Raw genomic sequence first — 27,451 nt, forward strand, 5'->3', positions numbered from 1 at the left:
GTGTTGTAAGCCACCACTATTTTGGTGACAAAAAAAAAGGAGTTTCCCATCTCCCCTCTAAACCCACCTGGAAGGTTGAATCGATCCACACAACCCTGATCCCAGCCCAAAAGGACACAAAGTGCTGGAGTACCTACAGTGCTGGTGTACCTACAGTGCTGGTGTACCTACAGTGCTGGTGTACCTCAGTGGTTCAGGCAGCATTCCTGGAGAACATGGAAAGGTGACGTTTCGGGTCACGACCTGAAACATCGCCTATCCATATTCTCCAGGGATGCTGCCTGACCCGCTGAGGTACACCAGCACTGTATGTCCTTTTGTGTAGCAATCAGCATCTGCAGTTCTTTGTTCCTGATCCTACCTCAACAACACTACAGATCCCCTCTTGCATTCTCGTGGTCTTGTTTTCTAAGTATGCATTTTTGCACTAATGTCTTTTTTTGGAAACCCTCTTATATAATTTACATGTAATTTCTATATGCTTTATGTTTCTGTGTGTCTATGTGCCCATTAAACTGCTGCAAGCACGATTTACATTATATTTGTGCCTCATCGTTCTTGTGCACATGACAATAAACTCCACTCGACATAACACGACTATTATTTTAAATCTTTCCCTCCTCGTCTATTGTCCATTTGCTGAGAAAAATAGGTTCTGATTTGGTCTGCTCTTGATGAGTAGGGGCGTCAAATGTTACGGGGAGATGGCAGGAGAATGGGGTTGAGAGGAAAAATGGATCAGCCAGGATTGAATGGCGGAGCAGACCCGATGGGTCGAATGGCATAAATCCGCTCCTTTGATCTTATGATCCGACCCCTTAGTATTTTGCACAATTAGATATCCACATATCTGTGAAGGTCAGAGAGAAGCAGCAGCCAAAAGCAGAGAGAGCGAGTATTGGCTGGAAGCAGGTGAGTCCGAGGGAAAGAAGATTTAAAGAGCGCCAAAGACCCAGGATCGAGTAATTTACAAATCAGCCCTAAAGTAGTTGATTAGGTAACAGATAAAGAAGTGTAGCTGTAGAGGACCGGCCTTGTTGAGGTTAGTGTCTTGGGAGGTAAAGTGTGAGTCTTTGGCGCGAGAGTCTTCGGCGAGGAGGCTGAGGCAAGGAGGGTAAATCTGATTTGAAATTTGTGATGTTTTTGACCACTGAAGAAATGGCAGGCAAGTTGGTACCGTGCATTTCCTGCAGGATATGGGAAGTCAGGGACACCACTGGTGCTTCTGGAAACTACATCTGCAGAAATTGTGGCCAGGTGCAGCTCCTGAATAAACGTGTTGGGGAACTGGAGCAGCAGTTAGAAACATAGAAACATAGAAATTAGGTGCAGGAGTAGGCCATTCGGCCCTTCGAGCCTGCACCGCCATTCAATATGATCATGGCTGATCATCCAACTCAGTATCCCGTACCTGCATACCCCCTGATCCCCTTAGCCACAAGGGTAACTCCCTCTAAATATAGCCAATGAACTGGCCTCAACTACCCTCTGTGGCAGAGAGTTCCAGAGATTCACCACTCTCTGTGTGAAAAAAGTTCTTCTCATCTCGGTTTTAAAGGATTTCCCCTTTATCCTTAAGCTGTGACCCCTTGTCCTGGACTTCCCTAACATCGGGAACAATCTTCCTGCATCTAACCTGTCCAACCCCTTAAGAATTTTGTAAGTTTCTATAAGATCCCCTCTCAATCTTCTAAATTCTAGAGAGTATAAACCAAGTCTATCCAGTCTTTCTTCAAAAGACAGTCCTGACATCCCAGGAATCAGTCTGGTGAACCGTCTCTGCACTCCCTCTATGGCAATAATGTCCTTCCTCAGATTTGGAGACCAAAACTGTACGCAATACTCCAGGTGTGGTCTCACCAAGACCCTGTACAACTGCAGTAGAACCTCTCTGCTCCTATACTCAAATCCTTTTGCAATGAAAGCTAACATACCATTCGCTTTCTTTACTGCCTGCTGCACCTGCATGCCTACCTTCAATGACTGGTGTACCAGACACCCAGGTCTCGCTGCATCTCCCCCTTTCCCAATCGGCCACCATTTAGATAATAGTCTGCTTTCCTGTTTTTGCCACCAAAATGGATAATCTCACATTTATTGGATAACCTCACATTTAAACATAGAAAATAGGTGCAGGAGTAGGCCATTCGGTCTTTTGAGCCATTCAATATGATCATGGCTGATCATCCAAATAGGAAAGATATTGTCAAGCTTGAAAGGATTCAGAAAAGATTTATGAGGATGTTGCCAGGACTAGTGGGTGCGAACTATAGGGAGAGGTTGATTAGGCTGGGTCTCTATGCCAAGGAGCGCAGGAGGATGAGGGGAGATCTTATAGAGGTGTACAAAATCATGAGAGGAATAGATTGGGTAGATGCACAGTGTCTTTTGCCCAGAGTAGGGAAATCGAGGACCAAAGGATATAGGTTCAAGATGAAGGGGAAAAGATTTAATAGGAATCTAAGGGATAGCTTTTTCACACAAAGGGTGGTGAATGTATAGAACCAGCTGCCAGAGGAGGTTGAGGCTGAAACTATCCCATTGTTTGTGAAACAATTAGACAAGTATATGGATAGGACAGGTTTGGAGTGATATGGACCAAGCGCAGGCAAATGGGAGTAGTGTAGCTGAGACATTGTTGGCCGATGTGTGTGAGTTGGGCCGAAGGGCCTGTTTCCACACTGTATCACTCAATGACTATGACTTAGACTACTTGCAAATTTCCCCTGTACCCCCCCCCCCCCCCCCACCCCCCCCCCCCCCCCCCCCAAACACACACTGATCATTCCTGTAACATGGTGACCAGAATTCTTGGCAGTATTCAAGGTGAAGCCTGATTAATGTTGCATATACAGCTATGGTCTAACTTCCCTCCTCGTGTATTCTATCCTTCGGGTAATAAAACATGCATCCGGTGTGCCTTTTTAATAATATTATCATTATTACTTGCTGCACGTATGGCCCTGTGAACAAGCACTGCAAAGTCCCCGTGTTCTCCCATATCTTTCAACGCCTTTCAATTATTGTAGCCTCCTTGGCTTGTTGCAAACTTCCCAAATGAAATTCCTGACATATCTTGCCTTGACCAAATGATCACTCCAGAATTATCCTCCAAGAGGTTATAGCTCTCATCTTCATCGTCGACCAGACATCCAATTCTTGTATCTTCCAGCAGGAAAAATGGTCCCAATGTTGGTGGAGTCCAGAACCAGAGGCCACAGTTTAAGAATAAGGGGTAGGCTATTTAGGACTGAGATGTGGAAACACTTTCACCCAGAGAGTTGTGAATCTGTGGAAAATCTCTGCCACAGAAGGCGGTGGAGGCCAATTCACTGGATATTTTCAAGAGATAGTAAGATCTAGCTCTTAGGGCTAAAGGAATCAAGGGATATGGGGGGAAAAGCTGGAATGGGGTACTGATTTTAGATGATCAGCCATGATCATATTGAATGACGGTGCTGGCTCGAAGGGCCAAATGGCCTACTCCTGCACCTATTTTCTATGTTATGAAAAGTTACGGCAAACATGCATTAGACCATGTGCTGAGCCTGGTGTAACCTCACTGATAGCAGCAAACACAGACACCTCATCAACCATAACCCTTTGCCAATTTTTACATGCAATTTGTTTTATTAACAGGACCCTCTGGGCTTTGACTTTTTAAGTAGTGGTTCAAAAATCTTCAGAAAAAACAGATGCATCACAGAAAATGCATTACCCTCTTTAAATAATCCAGAACAAATGTGTAGTATCCATTATTGATAAAAAATGTTTCAGTTTTAGTTTAGATTAGTTTAGAGATATAGCGCAGAAACAGGCCCTTCGGCCCGACCAGTGATCCCCACATATCAACACTATCCTACACACACTAGGGACAATTTACAATGTGTGTAAGAAAGAACTGCAGATGCTAGTTTAAATCGAAGGTAGACACAAAAACCTCAGCGGGTGAGGCAGCATCTATGATATGTCGCCCATTTCCTTCTCTCCAGAGATGCTGCCTGAGCCGCTGAGTTACTCCAGCTTTTTGTGTCTACCTAGGAACAATTTTACACATACACCGAGCCAATGAACCGAATGACATACTTGTACGTCTTTGGAGTGTGGGAGGAAACCGAAGATCTTGGAGAAAACCCACGCGGTCACGGGGAGAACGTACAAACTCCGTACAGACAGCACCTGTAGTCCGGATCGAACCCGGATCTCTGTAAGGCAGCAGCTCTACCACTGCACCACCGTGACCTCCCATGGTGTCTTTATTTATTTCATTTACATTAAAACATATACACCCAATATAGTTCACCATAATTAGTCCAGGACTAATCTTGAATCCTCATACCGAACATGGAGATGCATCCATTTTTAGAGAAAAGAGTTTAGTTTAGTTTAATTTAGTTTAGAGATACAGCACTGAAACAGGCCTTCGGCCCACCGAGGCCCCACTGACTAATGATTACCCGTTCACACTAGTTCTATGTTACCCCACTTTCTCATCCATTCCCGACACACCAGGGCAATTTTACAGAGGCCAAGTAACCTACAAACCCGCACGTCTTTGGGATGTGGGAGGGAAACCAGATTACCCAAAGAAATCACACGAGGTCACAGGAAAAACGTGCGTACTCCACACAGACAGCACCTGGGGTCAGGATTGAACCCGGGTCTCTGGCGCGGTGAGGCAGCAGCTCTACTCACTGCAACATGGTGCTGCCCTGTTCTGTGGGAAAGCATGAAACCTTTGAGCCAATTTGAAAGGCATTTCATAACTCAATTGGGGGCAGAACCCGCACATAAGGAATGGCACCAAGTATCCCTCAGAAACAATATAAAAGAGTTTAAAAGGGCGAAGAATGAATCAGAACCATGCCTGTGCGTGAGATATGGAAGGTGTAGGCCGGTTAGGCCATAGAACCAGCTCTGCGCTGGGTGTGAAGAACTAAAGGAGCACAACGTATTATCGTGTAGACTTCAACATTGACATGGATATGCTGAATCACAATGACAACCAGTTTCACAGACAACAAGAAGCAGTGGTCAGGATGCAAGTAACCTGAATCAAATAGGCAGGATCTCAGCCACATTTCCCAATGCAGGCGTTGGTGAATATACTTATAGAGTCAGTCATACATGCCCTTTGGCCCAACTTGCCACACCGGTCAACATGGCTTTCTCCAATGCACATTCTAGTCTTTAAAAGTCATCTCCTGAACTACTATCTACCTCGTTGATGACCCTCGGACTATCCTTGATCAGACTTTTCTGTCTTTACCTTGCACGACACCTCATCCCGTTATCATGTATCTACACAGTATAAATGGCTCGATTACAATGATATATTGTCTTTCTGCTGACTGGTTAACACGCAACAAAAGCTTTTCACTCTACTTCAATACACGTGGCAATAAACTGAACTAAATTAACAAATATTAACTGTGGATTCTTACAAAGATTAACCGTGTTAATCTGAGTGTACATGAGATTCTATTTTATTTCAGTGTGTTTAATGCTGGGATTTGCATGGAAGTCAATCTGTCACTGCCCTGGCCAATTTATGGCAGGCAAATGTAAAATTGTCTGCAATCCCCTCTGCTGAAAATAAAATCATTATCTGCGCTTTGTGACAAAGGTGTAATTTTATTTCAGTAATTAAATATGTAATGTGCATATTGAGTATCTTAATAAATAATTATGCACAATATTGGAGTTAGGAATCAAAACTGCAGTCAATTATTGAATGAGATCTAAATGTGTTGTCATCGGGTAACTGAACCATCCTATCACCTTCTAGGGAGCGGTCCTGATCTACCGTCTACCTCATTGGAGATCCTCAGACTATATTTAATCAGGATTTGTTAGACTTTATCTCGCACTAAATATTATTTTTTAAACTGTATCTGTACATTGTGGACAGCTTGATTGTAATCATATGTTTTTTTTAGAGATGCTGCGCGGAAACCGGCCCTTCTTCCCACCGAGTCCGCGCCGACCAGCGATCCCCGCACATTAACACTATCCTACACACACTGGGGACAATTTTACACTTATACCAAGTATACAAACCCAAGCCAATTAACCTACAAACCTGTAGTGTGGGAGGAAACTGAAGATCTCAGAGAAAACCCACGCGGTCACGGGGAGAACATACAAACTCCGTACAGAAGGCACCCGTAGTCGGGATCGAACCCGTGTCTCTGGCGCTGCAAGTGCTTTAAGACAGTAACTCTACCGCTGCGCCACCGTGCCGCTCATACAATCGAATATTGACTTTCTGCTGACTATTTGGTATGCAACAAAAAAAGCTCTTCATTGAACCTCGGTACACGGACACTAAACTAAACTAAGGTGAGTAATATTTACCGGATGGAGCAGAAGAAAAATGGAACAAATAGTCTTAAAAATATAAACTAAAATTGTCGGTCCCCTATTTTTGGATTATGATAGAAACGGGATCTCTCCCAATATCATGAAGGCACAAAATCTATGGAGCATTTACCATACAGAAAGACGCCATGCATCCTGTTGTGTCTGTGCCAGTTCAGAAAGAACTACCCAGTCTAGAGTCAGTCATACAGCGTCGAAACAGGCCCTTCGGCCCAACCTGCCCAGGCCAACCAACATGCCCCATCTACACTAGTCCCACCTGCCTGCATTTGGCCCATATCCCTCCAAACCTTTCCTATCCATGTACTTGTCTAAATGTTTCTTAAGCATTACGATAGTATCTGCCTCAGCTACCTTCCCTGGCAGCTTGTTCCATACACCCACCACCCTTTGTGTAAACATTTTTACCCCTCAGGTTGCTATTAAAGTTTCCCCCCCCCTCAGTTTAAACTATTTCCTCTGCTTCTCGATTCTCCCACTCTGGGTAAAAGACTCGGCTTGTTTACCCGATCTATTCCTCTCATGATTTTGTACACCACTATAAGATCATCCCTCAATCTCCTGCGCTCCAAGGAATAAAGTCCAATAAAGTCACAATCTGAACATTTCTGAAGAATATAATTGAAACACACCATGTCAGGCTCAGATTCACTCAGTTTTACCTTTGCAAAAACTATTAATATAACAATTTTTCAGACACAGACCTCTCAAAATTAATTTCGAATTTTCCAAATGTATTCCATTCTCCACCATTGCAACAACAAAATGGGCACCTTTTGGTCTAGAGCTAGGATAAACCCCAGAGATTAAAGGTGAGAGGTTAGTCCGACATTATTATTAGACTACTATCATACATGTCTTATGTGTCTTCGAAAAACAACCAAAACAATTAGTCATACAGTGTGTAAACAGGCCCTTCGGCCCAAGTTGCCCCATCTATGCTAGTCCCACCTGCCCGCATTTGGCTTGTATCCCTCTCAACCTTTCCTGTCCATGGACCCAGTGAAATACTTTTTAAATGTTGTTACAGTATATTTACCTCAAATATCCCCTCTGTCAGCTTCGTCCTATTGTATATCAAATATACCCAATCCATAATTTCAGAAAAATAATGAATGACATTAAAAGTTGCCAAGAGAAGACTTTCTGGAATGCAGCTCATTAACAGAGTTCATTATTATTATATTAAAAAAACAATCTCATGAGATGCAACATTGGAAAATTTTAATCTGTATCAAAAATTTGTAAGTACTTACCTCAGAATATGTGATATGAAACTGGAGTTCCTCTGCTGGACCTGTGAAAACAATTTGAAAATTGTTCATATTCTTCTCTTAATAAGTTTAACGCAGTTCTAAAAATAAAAGCGGTTAGACTTGACAACAGGCTGTTGGTTTCTCCGTTCACTAGAAAACAGCATCCTGTTAAACGATGACTCAGTCTGGGCAGGAACAATGCCAAATATAGGCAGAGGTGGCAGGGTATCAAGAAGTAATGAAAAATCAATCTAAAACACATCAATTTTTCCACAGGCCTGATCAGTCACATGTGGGTTTTGTTTTCACGATAGGGCAGCACGGCGGTGCAGCGGTAGAGTTGCTGCCTTGCAGCGCCTGAGACCCGGGTCGATCCTGACTACGGGTGCTGCCTGCACAGAGTTTGTACATTCTCCCCGTGACCTGCGTGGGTTTTCTCCGGGTGCATCCGGTTCCCTCTCACACGCCAAAGACGTACAGGTTAATTGGCATCAGTAAAATTGTAAATTGTCCCTAGTGCGTAGGATAGTGCTAGTGTACAGAGATCGCTGGTCAGCGCGGACTCGATGGGCCAAAGGGCCTGTTCTGCATTGTAGCACTAAAACTAAAAACAAATATCATCAGTCTGTTCCACACGAAATGACCAACAGCCACTGAAAAGGTGCTGGAGTCACTCAGTGGGTCAGGCAGCAAAATAAGGGAGTTTCAATCAATGTCGTCTACTGGCACAAAAACAAGAACTGGGCAGAGAGGAGATGTGGGTACAGTCTGAGACCTACAAGAGATCTGGTTGTGGAACATGGTGTAATATATTGGTCCATGGAGGAGGAAGATGGAGCTGGGTCTCAGCACACACTGAGCTATGGTCAGGTAATAGATGGGCTAACCATAGATAAGGAGGAAGTGCTCTAAAGCTACACTTAAAATGGATAACTACTTGTCCAACTGGGATGTTGAGGGAAGTAAAGGGAGAAATTGCAGAAATATTGGTAGCATAATGGGACAGTAAATACAGTTCACAATAGGTAACATAACAAAACTAACAAAAAGCTCAATACATTTAAAAAAACTCAATATTAATGCAAAACAAAACATACGCCCGCGGTCAAGATTTCAATCAAGACAGGTTTTAGTTTGAAGTTCAGTTAGTTGTTTGGTCGTGTTCAATAGCCTGATGGTAATTGGGACGACAATTGGGAACACAAAATGCTGGAGTAACTCAGCGGAACAGGCGGCATCTCTGGAGAGAAGGAATGGGTGACGTTTCGGGTCGAGACCCTTCTTCAGACAGTTGGGAAGAAGCTGTTCCTGAGCCTGGAGCTCACTGTTTTCAGATTCCCATGGCTTCTTCTTGAGGGTATGAGTGAGATGAGAGCATTGCCAGGGTGGTGTGAGTCTCTGATGGCGCTGGCTGCCTTTTTGAGGCAGCGCCTCCTATAGATCTCTTCGATGGTGGTAATATATTTAATGATTTGTACTTGAATATACAGGGCACAATTTCCAAATCTGCAGGTGGCACTAAATCATGGTTGCAAGCAGGAATGCCCCAGATTATGGAGTTGATGTCAGTGGCACAGATTACCAAGGGTTAGCTACATCAAGGTAGTAAAAGCAGCTCACAAATGAACAAGCTAGTACGTGTGAATGCTTGTCCGGCACTGATTGTGGACAGGAAACATGGGAGCCCCACCCCACACCCACCTCTCACCTGTCCTAAACCAAGATGTTATCAGCTTCCTCCCTGCAAGTCTGAGAATGACTTTGTTTAGTTTTTTTAGCTTAGAGATACAGACCAGCAACCCCCACACAGTAACACTATAGGGACAATTTTACATTTATACCAAGCCAATTTACCTACAAACCTGTACGTCTTTGGAGGGTGGGAGGAAACCGAGGATCCCGGAGAAAACCCAATGCGGTCACGAGGAGAACATACAAACTCCGTACAGACAGCGCCCGTAGTCGAGATCGAACCTTGGTCTCTGGTGTAGCAAGCGCTGTAAGGCAGCAACCTGTCCCACCGTACCACAAAGGAGAGTTGGTCTGTTCTCCAACACAATCCACTGAACGACTCGCAGGATATCTCTGCCCCACGTTCTGTGATCTGGCCCTCCCATCCCCTAAACCAAACTGCTGTAAAGTATTTGTAGGATTTTTACAAAAAACAAAAAAAAAATCTGATGTAGGAAAATATTATCCACTAGTTTAGATTAGTTTAGAGATACAGCGCGAAAACAAGCCCTTCGGCCCACCGAGTCGGCGCCAACCAGCGATCCCCGCACACTAACACTATCCAACACGCACTAGGGACAACTTACAACTTTACCAAAGCCAATTCGTAGTGTGGGTGAAACCCGGAGCACCCGGAGAAAACCCATGCAGATCACGGGGAGAACGTACAACCTCTGTACAGACAGCACCCGTAGTCAGGATCAAACCTGTGGCTCTGGCATTTTGGGGCAGCAGCTCTACCGCAGCGCCACCGTGCCGCTAGGGTAACAGTGCAGATAATAATGTCAGGCAAATTATCCATGTTTAAGGACTGAAAACGGGTCCCGACCTAAAAGGTCATCTATCCATGTTCTCCAGAGATGCTGCCTGACCCGCTGCGTTACTCCAGAACTCTGTGTCCTATCCATGTTTAAATCCACACTTCATTTGGGAATAAAATCAAATTGGTCGAGGAAGCTTTTCGCATTCTGATCCCAAAACCAAACTTCCCCGCAAACATGCGCCTCCCAGACTAATAACAACAGAATGAAAGATGATAAAAATACTTCAAGATTAACACATCAACTTACTACCTCACGGGAGATAGGTCTACGTTAGTGCATTCAGAGCTTTTTTCAAACTGCAGAAAATGCAGCATTGAAGGCATTAAAGTTTACGAATACCTTGGCGGTATTGAATAGATGCTTGTAACATGAATGCTCATCTTTTCTGCAGTATCTAGCATGCAAAGAAGTTTAATCGAATAAAGCGAACACTCTGGTGTTGGTTCCTTTGAGAATGAGAAACGAATCTCGTTCCAAATTTAACACACGCCAGAAGTAGGTTAGTTTTGTGTCGCAGACTAACCTATTTTGCAGTTTCTCTGTAAAAGCCATTTGCAAAGCGGAGGCCAGAACTGCACCACTTGGAAACCTCAATACCCAATAAACAGTTGTTGCAAAACTGAAGGTAACCACAGGAAATGCACAGAGGGGAAGTATCAGCCAGTCTAAATGCCCTCTCTGTTTCTCCAGCATTTCTTGTCTACCTCTCTGTGCAGAGTTTTGAAAGAGGTTGCTAAGGACCGGCTGAAGGTCACTTTTGAAATACAGGTCAAACGCATCAAGATCGTGAAAGAATAAACAGCGCCAGATGGCTCAAAGAACTTGAGCTGCAGTTCAACGCTGTCTTTGCAAAAAAAAACGTGACAAATTAGGTTGCCAAGCACCTTATCACCAATGCCACAAAAAATGTCAGATACTGATACAAGGTGAAAAGGACAAAAGATATTGAGCATAGCCAAACATTAAAAAATTCTCCCAAGGGTAAATTTGTTCTGTAAAAATGATATTATTTAGTCAATTCCAAGGTATTTAAAAATCATTTGGAAGTCAATGTAAACAAAATCTAATTTTACTTTGCATTATTACAAATACTGGTTCCTTTCATAGATTTTTTCACTGAGCCCTCTTTCATGCATTTTATTGAAATAATAATTAAAAAAAACCCATAGTCAATGAAATAAATGTAACCTGCATTGTGAGTAGTTAAGCCGGCAGAGAAGCTTTCCTGCATCAGGTGAAGGTATCCTCGGCACGATTCTCAGATTCAGCCCAGGTTAATAACAAGGAAGGCACTAGGCAGTTACTCTCTGTGAAATACTACTTGTAGCTTCATGACATTCACTCCATTTATCACATACGTTAGAACGATGTGTCATTTCCTCCTTCCAACTGAGCCGCGACCCAACAATAGATTATTTACCACCACCATCTATTTATAACACGACCCTTAGGAAAGACACAAAAAGCTGGAGTAACTCAGCGGGGACAGGCAGCATCTCTGGAGAGAAGGAATGGATGATGTTTCCGGTCGAGATCCTTCTTCAGACTAGGAAAGACACAGCCCTGGATAAGGTGGGGGGAAAATATAACCTGAGGAAGGCCACTGAAAATATTTGAAGGAGTGGACAAACCATGGTCCTTTTTTTTTTAAACGTGTAGGAAGGAACTGCAGATGCTGATTTAAACAGATACACACAAAAAAGCTGGAGTCACTCAGTGGGACAGGCAACATCTCTGGAGAGAAGGAATGGATGATGTTTCAGTCAGACCCTTTTGTGTCTATCTTTTTTTTTTAATCTTCTGAATACCTTTAATTGCAATGTACAAATAAAAATGAAAAGCAACAGAAACACTGAGTTTGAATATTGAAAATTGTAAGTAAATAGAAAAATTGCCAGAAATGTTCATCAGGAATGTTCATCAGGTCAGGCAGCATTTTTGTTAAGTAATAAGGAGGGAGATTGTGTTCGCATTAGCCTGTAACATTCATAGAAACACAGACAAATAGGTGCAGGAGTAGGCCATTCGGCCCTTCGTGCCAGCACCGCCATTCAATATGATCGTGGCTGATCTTCCAAAATCAGCACCCCGTTCCTGCTTTCTCCCCGTATCCCTTGATTCCATTAGCCCCAAGAGCTAAATCTAACTCTCACTTAAAAACATCCAGTGAATTGGCCTCCACGGCCTTCTGGGGCAGAGAGTTCCACGGATACACAAATCTCTGGGTGAAGAAATGATTGGCAGCTAATGCATCAGCTTTCTCAGCCAGAATTATTGCTGATGAATCTGGCATCGTCCATCACAGTAAACATTGAAGAATGGTGTGACTCTACGGCGCAGGTCACCTCCTTCATTCTGTTGACTTATTCCAATGACATGTGCGAGGTAACTAATTGTGATTCCTCCTTTGATTAGACAAACTCAATTTAGCTCTGCTGTTGTCAGAGAGCTATTCGATTAGCTCGGGTTGGGAAAGGTTACATTCTGAAGCCGGAGATATCCGTGGATTCTAATCCCGTCCAATTTGAGTCCATCGGCTCCAGAATGATTCAGAGCTTGTGTCAGAAAGCTGTGTACACTTGTGCATCTCTCTGCAAGATGCAGCAGTGGGTGTGCGTGTACACAAAGCAATTACATCACCAGTCTCTGCATGAATGGCTCCCGTGAAACTCGCAGCTACAACCTCTCTCTCCAGAGATTAGGTGTTCCGCTACTAAGTTTGTTTTAATAATCCGGATGCTTCCTTTTATAAAAGATGATTTACGACTGTCCATCTCCCCTCTTCAATCAGCATCGCCAATGATAAAATAACTGGCTTCCGCCGGATCATTAAGTTAATTGAACGTTGAGATATTAGTTTATAATGTCGCCACATGTGGAAAGAAGAGTGGGGGATAGAAAAGCAGAGAAAATGCAGAAACAAGGAACTGCAGATGCCGGTTGGGACAAAGAAAAGTACAGCACAGGGATCGGCCCTTCGGCCCACAACGCTTGTGCAGAACATGATGCCAAGTTAAAGCGATCTCATCTACCTGCATGTGGTCCATATCCCACTATTCCCCCCCCACTTGTGTGTGCCTATCTAAAAGTCTCTTAAACCTTTAATACACTAAAGGACACAAGGTGCTGGAGTAATAACTCAGCAGATTAGGTGGTGGGGGGGGGGGGGGAGGGGGCGGGGTGATGGTGGGGGGGGGGAGGGAAGGGGGGGGGGGGGGGGGTGGTGGTGGGGGGGGGGGGGGGGGGGGGTGCAGCAGGACCCAGGAGAGTCAGACCACATGGCAGCATGGTCTCTAGTCTGGAACTTGGCCTGACCTACTGGCTTGACCTGCTGAGTTACTCCAGCATTTTGTGGCCTTTAGAGAGAAAAAACACGTACTGCACGGTGGCGCAGCGGTAGAGTTACTGCCTTGCAGCGCCGGAGACCAAGGTTCAATCCTGACTACGGGTGCTGTCTGCACAGAGTTTGTACCTTCTCCCCATGACCGCGTGGGTTTTCTCCGAGATCTTCGGTTTCCTCCCACACTCCAAAGACGTGCAGGTTTGTAGGTTCATTGGCTTGGTATAAGTGTGAATTGTCCCTAGTGTGTGTAGGATAGTGTTAGTGTGCGGGGATCGCCAGTCGGTGCGGACACGGGGGGGCCGAAGGGCCTGTTTCTGCGTTGTATCTCCAAACAAAACTGAACTGGAGTAGGAGCATAAAGCATCATTTGTATACACGAGGTGCACAATCTCGGTAGGGTGTGAGTTTATCAACCTACTCACCTTGCTCCAGCTCCATGTTCTGTAGGAAAAGAGGGTTCTGTAAAACACTGCAGTGGCCCCGCCCGTCCTCCTTGGTCAGAAGCATCAAGTCAGTATAGATGAAAACACAAACCTGCAAGAGACACAACATTAATACTGCTTCAATGCGGAAATGGATATTGATGGCTGAGCAATTTAAAACAAAATTAGGACGGCTAAATGGTAGAAAGCACACCACTCCTTTTCAATCAAAAGGCAAAATGTTTTCGCTTGATATAATTTAACCTTTCTCTCTTTTCACCTTGAAGAATGCAAAGTGTTCACAATCTTGTTTTAATTAAATATTGCCAAAAGGCAAACACAAATTTACTTAGATAAAATTAGCAAAGATTTAACATTTACTTTTTTGCTGCATCTAAAAAATGCTGTTATATTCAGTGTGTAGGAACTAACTTCTGATAATACTTGTAGCAGAATAACGTGAGAATCAGTGGTCCATTCCAGCTATTAAACTCTTCCCGGCAAGTCCCGACATGCAGCGCGCCGGTAGTGTTCCGGGAAGCTGGCGCGAGGATTGGCCGCGGCCGACAGAGAAAGGAGGAGCTGCTGGTAAACCCGGCTCACCCACCGCGGACTCCCAATGGCCCCGAGCAAACGACGTCAATGGGACCCGCGCAGCCAAGAGTGGGGAGGGACCGTAAAAAGTGAAGGGGGACTTGAGAGTGAAGGGGGACCGACGAGAGTGAGGAGGGACCCGCGCTGCTGAGTGCGGCTCGACGGGAGGGGGCCGCTGAGAACGAAGGGGGGACCCAGCGGAGCGGCATTACATCAATGACCCCATGGACGTCCCTGGTCAGGACCTGCCCCGAAAGCAGTGGACAACCCTCAACCGCTTGAGGACAGGCATCGGACGCTATGGAGTAGCGATGAAGAGGTGGGGCCTCGTGGACAGCGCCTACTGTGAGTGTGGGGGCCCAACACAGACAGTGGAGCACACAGTCACGAGTTGCCCCAAACACCGGCCACTGATTGACCTGGACGATGACACGTTGGCCTGGCTCGCCTCAACGGAGCTGCAGGTCTAAAAGACACACAGCAGAAGAAGAAGCGGAGCGGCCATCTTTGGCCACGTGCGATGTCAGGCCTGATTTGCCGCTGCATGCAGAAAATCAAACTGTTCCATGAGCTTGCTGTAACTTCATGCACTGCCTCGGTGAGATCCACAGCATGATTTCACAGGGCTGGATGCAAAACAAAGCATTTCCCTGGACCTCGGTACATGTGACAATAAAGTATCAGTGAATCATCAAGATCGTGGCTGATCTTCTACCCCAAACATTTCCTCCACGATCCACATATCTCTATTTTCTGTAATATCCAGAATTCAATCCATTCCTGTACAACGACTTGTATTTGTGCAACACTCTCAGCCTCCAGCACCCATGGCTCACTTCTCAAGCTTCAGTTGCAGGACATCCGGGATATTCCTTCATACCAAACTTTAGGCAGGATTTTTAAAAACTTTGTATCAGTGATAAGGTCCGTGTACGAGTCCAATGTTGAGGCAGCTACTCTAACTGGAGTTAGTACCCTCCTGGCTGGAGTGCATTACACAATGGCAGGTTTGTGGTGCAGCGGTGGAGTTTCTGCCTCACAGCACCAGGCACTCGGGTTCAATCCCGACTGCGGGTGCTGACTGTACAGAGTTTGTACGTTCTCCCCATGACCATGTGGGTTTTCTCCGAGATCTTTGGTTTCCTCCCACACTCCAAAGACGTACAGGTTTATAGGCTATCAGCCTTGCTATAAATGTAAGTTGTCCCTAGTGTGTGTAGGATAGTGTTCATGTGCGGGGATCGCTGGTCGGCATGGACTCGGTGGGCTGAAGGGCCTGTTTCCATGCTGTATCTTTAAACTAAAATAAGGTGATTTTAATGTATTGTCAAATTAGTTTCATGAAATGCTTGAGCAATAAGCATGGAAGATAGCCCAAAGAAAACCACTTCACCTCCATTTCTCCCCCCACCATGTTTAGGTTTATTATTGTCTCGTGTACCAAGGTGCAGTGAAGAGCTTTGTTTTGCATGCTGTCCAATAAGATCAGATAATACCATACACAAACACAATCGAGTCAAACCAGCCTTTTTTGTAAACCTGCATCTGCAGTTCCTTTCACCATCCTGACTCGTGTGACGGGAAACCGGAGCAGCCGGAGAAAACCCAGACAATCACAAGGAGGACGTGCAAACTCCAGGCAGACAGCACCACAGGTCGGGATCGAACCTGGATCGGTGGAGCCGAGGCACAGGCTCTGCCAGCTACGCCACTGTGCCGTCCTATCAATGGATTATTTAATGGCAACATCAATTTATTCAGTATGTGTCTTAGATCAAAGTTTAGTTCGTTTTTTTAAGTTTCGAGATGGGGGTTTCGAGCGGAAACAGGCCCTTTGTTTGCCCCACCAAGTCTGCACCGACCAGCGATCCCCGCACACATTAACACTATCCCACACACACTTGGGACAATTTACAATTATACCAAGCCAATTAACCTACAAACCTGTACGTCCTGATTGGGGATGATCAGCCACGATCACATTGAATGGCGGTGCTGGCTCGAAGGGCCGAATGGCCTACTCCTGCACCTATTTTCTATGTTTCTATGCTTCTATGCAAACGCCTCTAAACCCCTCAACCCCTCTAAAGCCTCTATCCATTGTCCATTGTTCTTGGAGTGTGGGAGGAAACCGGAGATCTCGGAGAAAACCCACGCAGGTCGCGGGGAGAACGTACAAACTCCGTACAGACAGCACCTGTAAGTCAGGATTGAATCCGGATCTCCGGCGCTGTAAGGCAGGAGCTCTACCGCTGCGCCACTGTCCTGCCCCTCATTTCTTTCAGCCAGCTATGCTTTGAAAGGAGGGTTTAAAAATTCAGCAAGCAGATTAGCTGAGGCACCAGGAAGGTTGCAGAAGCATTGAAGCAGCAGGGAGCCTGCAGAGGAATACTTATGCCCATGCTGTTGGCTGAATAGCTGAATAGATACATTCTGCGCAGTAAAATACATAAATCCCTGGTTTGTATAAGAGTTTTTATACTTGTAAAGCAGCAATTCAATGTCACATATGATTTCATCAAATTAATCTGATGTGCAGCACTATTGTCGATAGTCTACGCAAGAAAGTCAGTTTACAATCTTTCCCAGCCACTTGAAGGAGAATCACTACAGAGCCATACATGGTGGACACGGGAGTGTAAAGGGCTAGTTGCACTTGGGCGTCATGCAGATGGCACGCAAAGATTTTGTACATCCCAAAATCCTGGGGCGCTGCGCGCGACCGCGCGTCACTGCCTACGTCAACACGCTCCATGCGCGCATCACGTGCGCGGGACAACTCCGTGACGCGTAAATGATGTCCCGTAAATTACGCGTAAATGGCGCCCAAGTGGGACAGGCCCCTATGGAACCACATTGCTCCTCCAAAGAGCTGGCACCGGTTCAATGGGCCAAGCAGCCGTCTTCCTCACTGCAATATTCAACACGTCAACTCAAATAAATCAGTCTGCTGTCAACCTGCTCTGCCTTCGAAAAGGTTCGGATGCAATGGGAATTCTATCGTGCGTTATCCCGCAATTATTAGAATCTGCAGGAGAAGGGAAATAAAGCCCCCTAAGCGGACAAGCTACTGGACTGCTTAAAGAAGCACCGCACAGCACTGAACACAAGTACGTGTCTCTGGCAGACGTGGCTTCAGAATAATTTGCCCGTCTCCTTCTCCAGACATTATCAGGCAGTGCGGATCGCTAAGAATAGAGGCTTTATATCCTGTGACAGTGGAAACAGAACAGCAGAGAGCTGGAACACTCTTGTTGATAGCCTTTGCAAGAGGGTCGTGATGATTAGTGCGGGTGGCAGGGGTTTATGTGGAGAAGGCAGGAGAATGGGGTGGAGGGGGAAAGACAGATCAGTCATGATTGAATGGTGGAGCAGACTTGATGGGCCGAATAGCCTCCTTCTGCTGCTATACATTATGAATTTATGAACTCATGAACAGGCCCTTCAGCCCACAACAACTATACCAAACATGGGGACCAGACCAACCCTTATCTATATAACCATATAACAATTACAGCACGGAAACAGGCCGTCTCGGCCCTACAAGTCCGTGCCGACACAACTTTTTTTCCCTTAGTCCCACCTGCCTGCACTCATACCATAACCCTCCATTCCCTTCTCATCCATATGCCTATCCAATTTATTTTTGAATGATACCAACGAACCTATATATCTGTCTGCACATAATCCATATCCCTCCATTCCCTGCATACCCATGTGTCTATCCAAAAGCCTCTTAAATGCCTCTATCCTATCTGTCTCCGCCACCACCCCTGGCAGCTCCGGTCCTCTGTGTAAAAAAAACTTGTCCCACATTCTCCTTTAAACTTTACTCCTCTCAATGCCAATCAAGTCTCTGATACTTCCATCCAGGAAATAAGGTTCTGACTGCATACCATGTCCATGTCTCTCATGACTGTGTTTACTTCTATCAGTGCATTTGTAATGGGACACTGTAATGCGTTCTTAAGAACAAAGGATATGAAGAGACTGAGTTGTAAGTACCTTGCAGTCCAATCCGCATTAACCGAGCTAGCTTCTACCTGATCTTCATGATAGGAATGCGATCAAGATCTAAACATCATTGATGTGTCAGTGTGATTGTGAGCCTTGCAGGGACAGTTTTAACCCTCGGAACTAAAGGTTGGTGGTTAAAACATCAACAATGCAAGAAACTGAACCCTGATGCCACTTCCAGTTTCAATCTCTCCAGGGGCAGCCCCGTGATTTAAACACTAAAGCGGTTCCATGTCTAAACTCAGCACACACATGTATGTATATTTAACGCCCTAACCTTTAGGGTGGCACAGTGGCGCAGCAGTGGAGTTGCTGCCTCACAGCGCCAGAGACCCGGGTTCACTCCTGGCTACGGGTGTTGTCCGTACGGAGTTTGTACGTTCTCCCAGTGACCGCATGAGTTCTCTCCAGGTGCTTCAGTTTCCTCCCACACTCCAAAGACGTACACGCTACCCAAAGATGTAGTTTAACTGGCTTTGGTAAAAACTGCAAATTGTCCCTCGTGTGTAGAGTAGTGCTTGTGTATGGGGTGATTGCTGCTCGACGCAGACTTGGTGGGCTGACGGGCCAGTTTCCGCGCTGTATCTCTAAAGTCTAAAGTACAGTTTAGTATCCCAGGCTTGGGTATAATGGCAGGTGAAAGGATACGAGGATAAGAGGTGAAAGGAGACATGAACTGTAGTCAATGCAAGAATATCACAGTGCGTTTGTATGTGAGGAGGGAGGGTGACCTTTGTGTTATCATAACCGTTTCCCTGGGGTCTGTCTCCTCCTCAAACAGGCCTGATCCATGCAATTTACAACAGAATGAAAGAAAAGCCACACAAAGCAAAGTACAACAGAAAAAAAAGATCATGATGAATGGAGAAAGGAGACCTGTTGTAAACACAGCTGGTTTAAACTGGGAACTAAAGAGGGCAGCAAAACCCAGCAGAGTGGCAAAGCTTTCCACAGCAGTCGGTGATCACAACATCACTTGTTTTGCCAGCAGTCAACTGCATTTCTAAATCACTCTAATCAGTACAATTAAGCACAGTCTGGACTTTGAACCTGGCGCCTCCTGCATGCAGTGGACTATTTCTGGACACTTTGCTAATCAGCAATTGTGTTTAGGCAATGGCAATACTTTACTGAACTGTGGGCAATACAAGAATTTCACAGTGCGTTTGTATGTGGCCATAAAACACCATTGACCATAGCGGATGGCAGCGGGGGGGATAATTGTTGCTGATTACAAACAGATTTTGAGACTCTGCAGCAGAACAAAACTTGGAAGAGAATGCACAAGTTATGGTTGGAGCACTTCCAGTGGAGATTCCACTGACGTTACTCCAGAAGGTATTGGCTGCGAGTTTAACTCATTCAAAGGGCACGTGGCAGGGCTGACCTGCAAATGCCTATGCAATTTATTGGTACAAAATGCTTTTAATATCAAGTTCAAGTGAGTTTATTGACATGTGTCCCTGTATAGGACAATGAAATTCTTGCTTTGCTTCAGCACACAGAACATAGTAGGCATTTACTACGAAATAGATAAGTGTGTCCATATACCATAAATATATACACACATGAATAAATAAACTGATCAAGTGCAAATAACAGATAATGGGTTATTAATAATCAGAGTTTTATCCGATCCAGGTTTAATAGCCTGATGGCTGTGGGGAAATAGCTATTCCTGAACCTGGTTGTTGCAGTCTTCAGGCTCCTGTACCTTCTACCTGAAGGTAGCAGGGAGATGAATGTGTGGCCAGGATGCCAGATATCTCTGACTTACTATGATTTACTTCACCTTAAAAAAAATGTTGTTCTCTTTTGTTGCAAGTCGAACATAAAATTAGGAAAGTAACATCATATAGATACCTCCAGACTTAGAGAGATAGATTTTAAACGCTGGCCCAGCGGTAGAGTTGCTGCCTTACAACGCCAGAGACCCAGGTTCAATCCTGACTACGGGTCTCTGTATGGAGTTTGTACGTTCTCCCTGTGACCACATGGGTTTTCTCTGGGTGCTCCGGTTTCCTCCCACACTCCAGAGACGTGCTGGTTTGTAGGGTAGTTTCTAGGATAAAACTAATGCAAGAGTGATCGATGGTCAGCATGGACTCGGTGGGCCGAAGGGCTTGCTTCCACGCTGCATCTCTAAAGTAAACTTAACTAAAGATCACTAGTGATCGGCCTCACGATAGTAACTCAATAGTGAATCACATTTGAGAATAACAAAGCCTATATTGGACTTGGATAGATTGGGAAAGTGGGCAGAGAAGTGGCAGATAGAATATAGTGCAGCAAAGTTTGGTCATGCATTTTGGCAGTAGGAATAAAGGTGTAGATTATTTTCTAAATGGGAGGAAAATCCAGAAATTGGAGGTGCAAAGGGATGCTGGAGTGGTATTCCCAAAACGTTAATCTACAAGTCGTAAACAAAGCAAGCGCAATGCTAGGATTTATTTTCAGAGGGCTTGTATACAAAAACAGGGATGTAATGCTGAGGCTCTATAAGGCGCTGGTCAGGCCACATTTGGAATATTGTGAACAATTTTGGGCACCATATCAGAAAAAGGATGTGCTGGCTCTGGAGAGGGTCCAGAGGAGGTTTACAAGAATAACGGCAAGAATGAGCAGGTTAAACATGATGAGAGTTTGTCGGCACTGGGCCTGTACTCGCTGGAGTTTAGAAGGATGAGAGGAGACATTGAAACATACAGAATAGTGAAAGGCTTGGATAGAGTGGATGTGGAGAGGATGTTTCCACCAGTGGGAGAGTCAAGAACAAGAGATCATAGCCTCAGAATTAAAGGACGTTTTTTTAGGAAGGAGATAAGGAAAAAATTCTATAAGGAGAGGATGGTGAATCTGTGGAATTCTTTCCACAGAAGGCTGCGGAGGCCAAGTCCGTGGATATACTTAAGGCAGAGATGGATAGATTCTTGATTAGTATGGGTAACAGAGGTTATGGGGAGAAGGCAGATGGAATGGGGTTAGGAGGGAGAGATAGATCAGCCGTGATTGAATGGTGGAGTAGACATGATGGGCCGAATGGCTCCTGTCGCTTATGATCTTATAATTTAAGACACAAATTGCTGGAGTAACTCAACAGGGTAAACAGCATCACTGGAAAACAGAGTCACTTGCCCATCGTGACCAACATGCCCCATCTACACTGGTCCCAGCTGCCTGTGTTGGCCCCTATCCTTCTAAACCTATCCTATCCATATACCTGTTTAAATGTTTCTTAAACGTTGCGATATTACCTGCCTCAACTTCCTCCTCTGGCAGCTCATTCCATACACCCACCATCGTTTGTGTAAAAAAAATTTACACCCGAGGTTCCTATCAAATCTTTCCCTCCCTCACCTTAAACCTATGTCCTCTGGTTCTTGATTCCCCCACTCTGGGTAAAAGACTAAGCATTTATCCTAACTATTCCATTTACCTGTCTATTTATTTTACTCTATCTATAGGTGGATAGGTGACATTTAGGGCCAGGAGCCGTGTTTCTACAAAGCCTATCAATGGCATGACATATATCTTGTTCACCAGATATACCTCAATAAGAACGTTTTCTTAAATTGGTTGTGTGGTCTGCAGCAAGTTACATTATGTTCAGAAGACCAAGCTCCCGAATGAATTGATGTCCAAAACGGCCATCCTAAATTGCCACTTTAGACGTAAGCTAAGCCTCGCAATTAACACAAATAGCCCTGATTAAGGGAACATTTCCTTCTACCACGGATCTGACTAGAAAGCTTCGGAGAAGGCTTCAGAGGCAATGGTTGTTAGTGCTTGACAAATTTCCAAGAATTCAAGATAAATGATGAAATGAAGTAAAATGACAGAATAATTTCATGGTCACAGCCTGGATTAATAGCGTGATACAAATTGTAACCAAAAGACCCATATGTAGCTAGTAGGTTTTCACAACAAATGAACAGTAATCAACTTTGTCAGTAGCAAGCAGAGTGGCTAGTGGCAGAAATAACAAAATAATTTAGACAATAGACAAAAGACAATAGACAATAGGTGCAGGAGTAGACCATTCGACCCTTCGAGCCAGCACCGCTATTCAATGTGATCATGGCTGATCATCCACTATCAGTACCCCGTTCCTGCCTTCTCCCTATATCCCCTGACTCCTCTATCTTTAAGAGCTCTATCTAACTCCCTCTTGAAAGTATCCAGAGAACCGGCCTCCACCACCCTCTGTTTAAATAATCTGTTTAAAATAATTTGCTTTGAGGGTTTGCTTGTGGAATGAACTTTAGCCAGGAACTAGAAACGTTGAACAGAATCACTCTCACGACTCCACCCTAAAATTGCTTTTTTAAGAACACTGTGGGGTTGCATCAAGGCTTGGTTTGGGAACTGCTCTGCCTAGGACCACAATCATTTACAGAGAGTTGTTGATGTAGCCCAGTCCATCAGACCTCCCAACATTGACTCCATCTACACTTCACTCTGTCTTGGAAACATAGCCAACATAAGGCCGATTTGGAAACTCCAAGCCGCTGAGAGTGGTCTTCCGTTCCGACGTCGGAGTTCCGATCATCCCGGCGAGAGGGCTCGAACATCGGGCTGGCGTAGCGGCGACTGCAGAGGGCTCAAAAGACCCCGACCACGGGTGAACGGAGAGGAAGATGACTGAACTTTGGTGCCTTCCCTCACAGTGGGAAACATTGATACCCCTGTGTGGGGATGTTCATGTTAAACTCTATCGTGTGTTGTGTTTCTTTTTATTCGTATGGCTGTATGGCGACTCAAATCTCACTGTACCAATTGGTGCATGTGACAATAAATGTAAACTTAAACTTATAATCAAAGACTTGTCCTACCCTGGTCATTCCTTCTTCTCCCAACCCCATTGGGCAGAAGGTACAGAAGCCTGATATCAAGCACCACCAGACTCACGGACTGCTTCGTCCCCTCTACTAACTGGCTTCTGAATGGTCCTTCCATAAGCTAAGGTACTATCCATTTAGCTCTACGCCATTGCAGACATCAGGCTTCATCTATGGAATAACCCGCTACAATGCTGAGAACTATGTTCTGCACTCTGTATCTTCTCCTATTGTACTTGCGTTTGTGTTGATGAATATTATTATCTGATCTGTTTGAATAGCACGCAAAACAAAGCTTGTCACTGTAGCTCAATACATGTGACAATAATGAACCTAAACTGTAATTGGTCCAAAAGCTGAAACTGAAGGGGCAGTGGCACAGAGGTAGAGTTACTGCCTTACAGCGCCAGAGACCCGGGTTCGATCCTGACCACAGGTGCTGTCTGTATAGAGTTTGTACGTTCTCCCTGTGACTGCATGGGCTTTCTCTGGTTTCCTCCCACACTCCAAAGTTGTACAGGTTTGTAGGTCAATAGGCCTTGATAAAATTGTAAATTGTCCCTAGTCTGTAGGGTAGTGTTAGTTAGTGTACGGGGTGATTGCTGTTCGGCGCAGACTCAGTGAGCCGAAGGGGCTGTTTCTGCACTGTAATCTCCGAGGTAAAGTGTTGCAATACGCTGACCTTTACAGGCGGCTCTGTGGTCATTTTACAGATAACACCTCTGCTCAGATGGTTACTGCAGAGAAACAGTGATGAAATCACTGGCGTGCTGCTTTAAACACTCAGTGTGTGAGAAGCTTGAAAGGACTCTGGTCTTCAGCTCATTTGTTGCACTTCTAACTGACCTTCCTCCAAACCCAGGACAGATGAGTGTGAAGATAAAGGGTTTGCCAGACAAAAGATCACAGTTGTTTATGTAGATGCACAGATACGCTGAGGCACAAGAGATTATAAATGTCACAGGTAACATTGGTTCTGCCATCAATGCCAGAAGAATAAAAGTTACAGGGAGGGGAGGAAACGAGGAACTGCAGATGCTGGTTTCCACAACAGAACACAAAGTGCTGGAGTAACTCAGTGGGTCATGAGGTACAAGGTTACAATTACAAGGTTAATTCCCAGGATGGCAGGGCTGTCATATGCTGAGAGAATGGAGCGGCTGGGCTTGTACATTCTGGAGTTTAGAAGGATGAGAGGCAATCTTATTGAAACATGTAAAATTATTAAAGGTTTGGACAAGCTGGAGGCAGGAAACATGTTGGGGGAGTCCAGAACCAGGGGCCACAGTTTAAGAATAAGGGGTAAGCCATTTAGAACAGAGACGAGGAAACACTATTTCACACAGAGAGTTGTGAGTCTGTGGAATTCTCTGCCTCAGAGGGTGGTGGAGGCCGGTTCGCTGGATACTTTCAAGAGAGAGCTAGATAGGGCCCTTAAAGATAGCGGAGTCAGGGGATATGGGGAGAAGGCTTGAACGGGGTACTGATTTTGGATGATCAGCCCTGATCACATTGAATGGCGGTGCTGGCTCAAAATTCACCACTAACTTCCATCCGGCACCATAGATGCTGCTTCACCCGCTGAGTTTCTCCAGCATTATTGCCTGCCTTCCATTTTCCCAGCATCTGCAGTTCTTTCTTAAACCTTAGAACGGAGACGAGGAAACACTTTTTCTCACAGAGAGTGGTGAGTCTGTGGAATTCACTGCCTCAGAGGGCGGTGGAGGCAGGTTCTCTGGATGCTTTTAATGGAGAGGAACGGTTTCCGCTCTTATCTCTAAACCAATCTAAGGTTCAAGTACCGACCATGCGGTGTTGAGAAAATTATCCACTTATTCGATATTATAGTTTCAATCCAAACCAATGCTTAAACTCCATCTCAATATAAATCACCAAAGCTGAAAAAAAGGCATACATTCCTGAGAAACCGTTTCAAATACATTTCATGCCCTCATGCTTGAAGCTACTGTGGTTCGCTTGGTCGAAATAAAAAGTTTCTTACAAGCTCCTCCAATTTACACCTTAGCACTCTCCCCAACACCATGATTACTATTGGACAATTGTAAGCTAATCCCACCAATTGTCTTCCCTCCTTTGTTATTTGCGTGATCCCACACGGACAAATTCAACGTCTGATTTTCTGGACCAGTTCATTGTCATCTCGTTTTTACACAGTTTACAGTGGTGGGTGTATGGAACGAGCTGCCAGAGGAGGTGGTTGAGGCTGGTGCTATAACAAGATTTATAAGTCACTTGGACAGATAGATGGATAGGAAAGGGTTTGAAGGATCTGGGCCAAACGTGGGCAGATGGGACTAACGTAAAGGTCGTCGAGGGTAGTTTGGGCCGTAGTGCCTGTTTCCGTGCTGTACTGCTATGACATTATTATCGCCACCTCCCCCACACTTCCTCTGCCTTTTTCCGTCTCTTCTTTAGAGTAGCCTCTGCTTCTTTTCTCCCTCTTCACCAAACACAATATTGAAAGACAATAGACAATAGGTGCAGGAGTAGGCCATTCGGCCCTTCGAGCACCGCCATTCAATATGATCATGGCTGATCATCCCCAATCAGTCCCCCGTTCCTGCCTTCGCCCCATATCCCCTGACTCCGCTATTTTTAAGAGCCCTATCTAGCTCTCTCTTGAAAGCATCCAGTGAACCTGCTTCCACCGCCCTCTGAGGCAGAGAATTCCACAGACTCACCACTCTCTGAGAGAAAAAGTGTTTCCTCGTCTCCGTTCTCAGGTTTAAGAAAGAACTGCAGATGCTGGGAAAATCGAAGACAGGCAGTAATGCTGGAGAAACTCAGCGGGTGAGGCAGCATCTATGGTGCCGGATGGAAGTTAGTGGTGAAATGTATAAAGTCAATGAGCTCTGCAAGGGTGCAGGAGGTAATGCTGCCTTAGATGCTGCCTCACCCACTGAGTTTCTCCAGCATTTTTGTCTACCGACAATATCGATAGGAATTTTCCCACTTGTAGTTCCTTCATCTTTTCAATAATTCCTCAGGAAACATAGCTTGACGCACGGCCCAGAGTGCCCGAGACATCTGGTGTGTCGGCATTTAGAACTGTGGTCTTTGCTGTGGCTCACCGTTCAGAAGCGTCTCGGAGCTGCAGGGGCTGCTGGTGCAGTGGCTTCAGTCATTCAGAAGCGAGAATGCACGGCTGGGCTTCCTGCCGAAGCAGGCAAGGCTGAATTTCTTAGTTACTGCCTCTGCCGTGTTCTCACACATTATATGGGGCGAGATTATATAGGGTGAGATATAGCACACTGGTCAACCCGAGGAGCACCTTCAACAACAGACTGGTTCCACCAAGATGCAGTACGGAACGCCACAGGAGATCCTTCTTCCCTGTGGCCATCAAACTGTACAACTCCTCCCCCTTCTGTCATGGGACGCACCTTTCAAGGAACTATGTACCTACACTCCTAGATCCCTGTAAACACCAGTAAAACATGTTTGAATGCTTCAATTAGAGGCAGCTGGTATATTGTCCATGCACACCTCAGTGTTAATATTGAAGTCACTCCATGTGCACAAGGAAATGCAGATGCCGGTTGACAAAGAAAGACACAAAGTGCTGGAGGAACTGAGCGGGTCAGGCAGAATTGCCGGAGAACATTGTTAGGTGACATTTCAGGTCGGGACCCTTCTTCAGCCTGATCAGTCTGAAGAAGTGTCCCAACCTGAAACGTCACCCATCCATGTTCTCCAGAGATGCTGCCTGAGCCACTGAGTTACTCCAGCACTTTGTGTCTTGCTTTGTCAACCGGCATCTGCATTTCCTTGTGCACATGGAGTGACTTCAATATCAGCACTGAAGTGTGCATGGACAATATACCAGCTGCCTCTAATTGAAGCATTCAAACATGTTTTAATTGAGTTTAATAATTCTGCAATATGTACAACATCTCTATTCATATGGAAATTCCACCATGGCAATTGACGTTCATCTGGCTCAATGCAAGTGGTTTTCCTTACATTTGCTCAACAGTACAAAAATAGACGTTAGTCAAGGTGGGATTTAATTTGTTGAAATGTT

At 45.1% G+C, this 27,451-nt stretch overlaps 1 protein-coding gene across 6 annotated transcripts in view; it reads right to left on the bottom strand.

Annotated features, from left to right (window-relative positions):
• Positions 1 to 27,451, bottom strand: part of rgs3a (regulator of G protein signaling 3a) — a 191,626-nt gene that overhangs the window by 80,739 nt on the left and 83,436 nt on the right. For all 6 annotated transcript variants that reach the window (XM_055659929.1, XM_055659931.1, XM_055659928.1 and 3 more), the window contains 2 exons: positions 13,958 to 14,069; positions 7,638 to 7,678 (listed from right to left, as the gene is read on the bottom strand). In XM_055659929.1, coding sequence (XP_055515904.1) covers positions 7,638 to 7,678; positions 13,958 to 14,069 — 153 coding nt within the window. The remainder of the gene's footprint in view (positions 1 to 7,637; positions 7,679 to 13,957; positions 14,070 to 27,451) is intronic.

Source organism: Leucoraja erinacea, chromosome 31 (assembly GCF_028641065.1).
Source record: "Leucoraja erinacea ecotype New England chromosome 31, Leri_hhj_1, whole genome shotgun sequence".
In the NCBI taxonomy this organism is placed as follows: Eukaryota; Metazoa; Chordata; class Chondrichthyes; order Rajiformes; family Rajidae; genus Leucoraja; species Leucoraja erinaceus.